The 7,408-nt window shown below is 43.4% G+C and overlaps 1 protein-coding gene across 1 annotated transcript; it reads left to right on the forward strand.

The window, feature by feature from the left end:
* Window positions 1–368: 368 nt before the first annotated feature.
* Window positions 369–3,764, forward strand: GPR150 (G protein-coupled receptor 150). Its single transcript, XM_075341908.1, has one exon. It carries the CDS (start codon window positions 418–420, stop codon window positions 1,672–1,674), a length of 1,257 nt encoding a protein of 418 aa, XP_075198023.1. The 5' UTR covers window positions 369–417; the 3' UTR covers window positions 1,675–3,764.
* Window positions 3,765–7,408: the final 3,644 nt, after the last annotated feature.

The raw sequence follows: 7,408 nt of genomic DNA on the forward strand, positions 1-7,408 counted from the left end.
AGTTCATTTGATGAAATTGTTAAGGGCTTAAGGTGCGCTTAAGCTCGTATATCATAAATAGCCTGTAAACATAATTGATCTATAGCTCACTAAGTATCATAGACGTACATATACAGTATATCTTCTGTACTAACCATAAATATGACTGTGTACCATAAGATGAACAGCAACAGGTTGCTTCAATGCATAAGAGTAAAGGAGATTCCTACAAGATGAAAAGCTCTGCACATTTGCATGCCCCCACCACATACAATGAGCAGTGTAGTATGGGGGCATGGCTGAAGACCACCCATACATGAACGTCAGATGACAGACACACAGGAAAACTATTCTCCAATCTATTCCATGAGTCTGCTCCTGGAGATTTCAGCACCAGGGTGACTCCGGACAGCAGCTGCAGGCACTTACAACAGGACTATGGATGAATTATTTCTCTATGGGAGCTTTTCCCAAGATAATAACCAGTCTCTGGTTGGCAGTAATGTGCCCTCAACTCATTCACTTCTGAACAGCTCTTTATCGGACCAGAAAGTCATGGAAGCCCCTCGTTACAACAGGCAGCTGCGGATCATCACTATGACCATCATCTTCACAGTGGCATTGGTGGGGAACACTGTGGTGTTGTACAAGATCTACAATGGCAAAGACAAAAAGAGGAAAATTAACTTTTTAATCACCCACTTGGCGTTGGCTGACTTGTATGTGTCAGTCATGACTCTGTTGTCTCAGATTGTGTGGGAGCTGCTGGAGGACGAGTGGTTAGCTGGGGATGTCTCTTGCCGGATTTTCAAAGTGTTTCAAGTTTCTGGACTCATTGCATCCTCCAATATAATCGCCATAGTTGCCCTGGAGAGACATCATGTCATCATGAACCCTTTGAGCACCCCTCTGCCTACCAGGTGCTTTGCAGCTTTGGGTTGGCTTTTAGCACTTCTTTTTTCTGTACCACAAGCATTTGTGTTCAGAGCAGTCTATACAGAGCATGGTAGTAGGTGTCACAATGTTTTTGGGCAGCTACCTAGGTGGCATTTCCAGGTCTATATTATATACAGCTCAGTTACAGTTTTTTTCTTGCCCTTCTGTATCTTGGCTGTGGCATACATTCGCATACTGTGGATCCTCTGGAAGGGAAAGCCAGCCAGAATCCCTAAACACCACAATGGTGATTTGGAGCTTCAGGTGACTAAGAGACCCTTAAAACTGATTGCAGCCAATAGTTGTATTCCAAGAGCCAAGATTAAGACACTAAAAATGACATTGGTGATTATTATCTTATTCATTGTGTGTGGGCTTCCCTACTTCATTGTAGAGATGAAATTGGCATTTGGCACCATCACTGGCTTGGATGCAGAAGTGATGGCAGTGCTGGGTATTTTTGTTGTGACCAATAGCGCAGTTAACCCTTATGTGTATCTCTTCTTTAAAACCAATAACGTGTTTCTTCAGAACCTAGAGCTGAAGGTGTGTTTCTCCTGCTGCCTCCAAGAGCACAAAGAGATCACCTTCCAGAGGGAGCACTTCTCATCTTACACACCTACACAAAAAAAAGAGGCATCCAGCACAACCACCTCTGAAGTAGAGGCATCTTCTGTCCTACACCGATCACTATCTTTCTTGCATTCTGTTCCTCCTTTAGACAAAGGGCTCAGTGCTCCATGTGAGAGTCGTATGTGATGGAGGTGGATGTTTAGAGTGGATGAGACGAATCACAAAGATACAAATTGCATACAAACAGGTTACAGTCTGCAGTGATCCATTATTTTCTTAGGATATAGTCTTGTGTCAAAGTCTAAACACTACATAACTTTAAGTCTAGCCTTACATAAATGATGAATTATTGCTTACTATCACTGCTGGTTCCTCCACCAGGTGTTAGGAATCTAACACATGGAAACCTCTTATATTTAGACACTTATGTCCTTGTTTCCCTGCACAAGAAATATGAAATAAATTAGTAAAGAGTTAAAGAAATTACTCTTGGCAGTACAGTAAGATATAGTAGCACAACTATACATTTTTAGCCTGTTTCTGCACTCAATTAATAAAAAAAATTGCAATTCATTTTGAGGCTGCAACTAAAATCACTAGTTTGTCTTTATTGGGGCATCTTTCCTACAGATAAATGAGTAGCCACACATCCTCCTCCAGGAAATAGTTGGACTTGATGATTGCCCAGTTCATGAGTCTTAAGAAAAGGGAGTCTAGTTGGGACTTAGGTTAGTCCACAATAAAAAGTGTAGCACTACAAGCCTACAAGCGAGCCCCACAGTGTGAGGATAATTAAGGATCTCAGTGAAAGTCAGGTGCCTGCTTGGAGAGTGTAGGACTACAAGAGCCAGACGTAGAAGACAAGTCCAGCACAGCAGGGTCTCTTGAAAAACTTGCAAGTGTCTATTATTCCATAGGTACAGAGACATACACAAAGCAATGAGCTAACAGAGTCATGTCTCAAATCAACAGCTCTTAGCTTTCAGTCACAGCCATGACTAAGAACTGTTAGCTTATACTTAGGCTATTCCTCAATGGTAACTTTTAGTCATGTTTCCCCAAGATGAAAGGTAATTTGTAATTATGTTCTAATTCTTGCATTGCTTCACAACTTTTTCCATACAGAGAAGAGTTAAAGTTGACATGTCCTAAACAGTAATCTATCATTTTAGCTGGGGGACACCATTGTGCACTAGGCTTCATGTATAAAGCTAACCACCATATGCAGTATATCATAAAAACAATATCATGTTGAACAAGGTACTATATTATTTGTAACAAATACATGAAACCTGTTAATGCTTATTGTTCTATCAATATTTGTATATGTTAAACAATGGTGCTTCAAAGTTTGTGAACTCTTCATAATTTTCCATAATTCTTCATAAATTTGACCTAAAACATCAGTGCCAAAAGTAGATAAAGAGAACCAAATCTAGCAAATAAGTAAAAAATATTAGACTGTCACTTTTGTTTATTAAGGAAAGTAATCCAATATCACATGTCTGCAATCAGAAAAGATATGTGAACCTTTATATACAGTATCTGGTGTGACTACTGCGCAGCAATAACGTCATCCAAACATTTGTAATGATTGTTGATTAGCCCTGCACATTGAATAGGCTGGAGTCACACTTGCGAGTGTCTTGCGTGTGACTCGCGTGTGACTCGCGTGTGACTTGTGCGAGCCTTGCATCACCTGGTACGGCCTAATGCTCTCTGGACAGGAGCGTCTCACCTGCATAGAAATACATGCAGCTGACCCGCTCCTGTCAGGTGAGTGTACTGCCGTGTCAGGGTGATGCGATGCGAGAATCGGTGAGTCACTCGCAAGTGTGGCTCGGAATTTTTGCACATTCCTCTCTACAAAACAGTTTCAACCATTACCAGATGTAGTTTTAGGTCAATTTATGCTGAAATATAGAACATTCTGAAAGGTTCATAAACTTTCAAGCACCACTGAATGTAGTAGAGCTCATTGAATGCTTTGTACAAGTGTTTAATAAAATTGTAAAGATGGAAAAACTATGATAGTTATGGCAAAATGGACAAAACTATAGGCAATATTTTGGTTGTTAAAAAAAGAATGAGCTTTGATTTGCTTTTATATGAATATATGGCAATGGCAATGGCAAGTAGCACGTTGAATACTTTTCTATTGTACGACGCCTTCTCTAATCCCATATGCCTAATCCATTGTGAAGCTTACTATTTTGCTAGAAAGCTCCAGGCTACTTAATGTTTCTGTGTACTCTGCACGTTGAATATTGCTGATATTGGTGAAGATCTTGGCAAAGTATGAACAAATAAATTATTAAAATTGATTATTAGTATTAGCGCATAGTGTAAATATATGCAGTGTAAGTGTCTCCTAGTTTGTTTTATTTTTATTTTTTTCAGTACTATGGTCATTGAAGTTCATTTTATTTGTCTTGCAGATTACCAGCATGTATCCTATCACAGTCTAAAGAATGCTAGTTATAAAGGATTCTCTACCTCTAACATTATTACACCTTGGCAGTTACCATTAGGTCACCATTTACAGTATAGTTTCACCCTCCCTTACCTTACTGAAAGACCTCAAAGAGTAAAGGCCCTGTCACACACCGAGATAAATCTTTGGCAGATCTGTGGTTGCAGTGAAATCATGGACATATTGTTCCATTTGTACACAGCCCCAAACCTGCCACTGATTGTCCACAATTTCACTGCAACCACAGATCTGCCACAGATTTAACTCTGTGTGTGACAGGGCCTTAAGACCCGAAGCCATAATCTGTCTTGAAACTTGCCATCTGCAATTGGAAATATAGTGCATAACTCCCGACGTTGAAAGACTATTAGAGTGCACGTAATGTGTCAGGGCATTTTTTTTATGCTAAGCAACACACCTAACGCCGCCCAGGCTTAACCTGTTATTTCCTATTGCATAGTCTTTATATGTAAGATATCACAAGAACCACCATCAGTACATGAATTCTGCACCAGAACCACCATCAGTCCATGAATCCAGCACCAGAATACCATCAGTATATTAATACATTACTAGAACCACCATCAATACATGAACACATCGCCAAGCTTAGTACAGCAATCAATTGCAATGCCCGATCAGCCCAATATACAATTGCATTGAATGAGCCTACAACTTACATAATGTACTCAACCATGGTAAGGAAATAGTGGGAGTTGTTGTTACCATCCATCATCCCACTGCGGACCATACAAGAACCATAGTACTCATGGGATATCAACATTTACTTCCAGGAACCTTATAGATGGCATCCTATCTTTCCCAATGTGACTTGGATAACGAGGAATAGGTGGTGCTATGCTGTCCTTCATGCTAGGGTGCCCAATGCTATTCCTAATCTCAGGGATACTCCTGATGGTGGAAGGACACAGGCAAGAGTGTGATGTTAAACACAAATGAAGACAGACAGGTGAAAACCAAAATTCTGACACACTGCACACTTACAGGATAGGACAATAAGAGATTCAGGAGGAAAACAAGAGCAGGAAGGAAACTACAAAAGACAACTGGGGTAAAGTCAACAACCGAACAAATCAATAAGAATTACAATCACCAAATTGTGTAGGACACCACACCAGACCAACTAAGATAAACTATAGCTGGCATAGCAGGAAGGACCCAGTGAGTATACATAGGCAAGGAGCAGATGTGATAGGCTCCCTCACAACAGGTGTTCAAAGAGAGCAAAAAAGCAGACTAAAAGAGATTAACTCTTGCTAGCCTGCCTATGAATCAGCAGGTCGACGCTTGACTGGTTGCATTGCTCCCAGACACCAAAGAATCTCTCAGGCGGAGTGTCAGAATCTGCAATCTGAACAGGACCTGACACCGCCATGACAGTCGGCACAGTTAGTGAAAATCTCTGTGTGACACTCTCTGATTGGAGCCGTTATATTTCTTTTTTTTTTATCAATCCTGTCCAGACATCATGATTTTTCACATTCACAGCTCGTCTCTGCAAACTTTCATATTCTCTGGTCTTTTGCAGCACATCCCAACTTGATGTCCTTAAAAATAACAGTGCCATTATAATATCCCTGAATAAAATTTTTCTTTGCTGTACCCCTGAAGAATATTTGTCCCTCATTGTACTCCATGCACAAAATATGTCCCTCACATTGTCTCTCTTATGCTACATGGCCTTCACACTGCACTCTTATAAAATATTGCCTCTACACTGTCCACCTTTATGAATTATATATGCCCCATTGTACCCCTTGAGAACTAAAACTGCCTCTGTTCACCATTCTAATCTATAACTGCCTCACTTTTTCCCCTAATTAGCAACATACGCCACACTGCTCCCTTCCTTTCTATCATATTGGACTGTCCACTCATCCTGTGTCCTCTAATACTGTCCTGTCTCTATATTCTGCCCTGTCCTCACACTTTTCCCACCTATACTTTACCACACTTTGTCCCCTTCTCATATCCCCTATACCAGTGATGGCGAACCTATGGCACACGTGCCACCAGGGGCACGCAGAGCCCATTCTGCTGGCACGCGTGCTGTCTCCTGATCCTGCCGCTTTGATCTGCTGGTGCAGTCGCGCCGGCAGTTCAAAGCTGTGTTGGAGCGGAGGAGACATTTCTGCTCGCTCTGACACTCCTCCTTTCTCAGGCCGCAGGTCTGTTGCCTAGGAGACGGAGGAGCGTCAGTGAGCGGCGCTGGCGTAATGACGTCTTCTGGCCGCGTGGGAACTGAGGACCCAGTGGCACGCAGCGGGGGAGCATGTGCTGGGAGGTGAGTTGTGTGTTGATTTTTTTTTTTTAATGTATAACTTGTGTGCGGCTGTGCCAAGGTGGGAATGAGGGGGCCAGTGCCAGCATGGGGGGAACATACATGCCAGCATGGGGGGGGGAGAACACACATGCCAGCATGGGGGGGGAGAACACACATGCCAGCATGGGGGGGGAGAACACACATGCCAGCATGGGGGGGGGAGAACACACATGCCAGCATGGGGAGGAACACACATGCCAGCATGGGGGGGAAAACACACATGCCAGCATGAGGGGGAACACACATGCCAGCATGGGGGGAGAACACACATGCCAGCATGGGGGGAGAACACACATGCCAGCATGGGGGGAGAACACATGCATGCCAGCATGGGCGGAGAAAACATGCATGCCAGCATGGGGGGGGAGAAAACATGCATGCCAGCATGGGGGGGAACATACATGCCAGCATGGGGGGGGGAAACATGCATGCCAGCATGGTGAAAACATGCATGCCAGGATGGGGGGAAACATGCATGCCAGGATGGGGAAAACATGCATGCCAGGATGGAGGAAACATGCATGCCAGGATGGAGGAAACATACATGCCAGGATGGAGAAAACATGCATGCCAGGATGGGGAAAACATGCATGCCAGGATGGGGAAAACATGCATGCCAGGATGGGGAAAACATGCATGCCAGGAAGGGGAAAATATGCATGCCAGGATGGAGGAAACATGCATGCCAGGATGGGGGGAAACATACATGCCAGGATGGGGGGAAACATGCATGCCAGAATGGGGGAAACATGCATGCCAGAATGGGGAAAACATAGATGCCAGGATGGAAGAAGCATACATGCCAGCATGAGTAAACAAACATGCCAAGATGGGGAACAATGCATGCCAGGATGGGGAAACATATATGCCAAGATGGAGGAAACATGCATGCCAGGATGGGGAAAACATACCAGGATGGAGGAAACATACATGCCAGGATGGGGAAAACATGCATGCCAGGATGGAGGAAACATGCATGCCAGGATGGAGGAAACATACATGCCAGGATGGAGAAAACATGCATGCCAGGATGGGGAAAACATGCATGCCAGGATGGGGAAAACATGCATGCAAGGATGGGGAAAACATGCATGCCAGGAAGG

The sequence above is a fragment of the Anomaloglossus baeobatrachus genome, chromosome 1 (genome assembly GCF_048569485.1).
Source record: "Anomaloglossus baeobatrachus isolate aAnoBae1 chromosome 1, aAnoBae1.hap1, whole genome shotgun sequence".
NCBI lineage: Eukaryota > Metazoa > Chordata > Amphibia > Anura > Aromobatidae > Anomaloglossus > Anomaloglossus baeobatrachus.

Coding starts and splice junctions, on each gene's coding strand:
- GPR150 (XM_075341908.1), top strand. CDS start 418: ATGGATGAATTATTTCTCTATGGGAGCTTTTCCCAAGATAATAACCAG.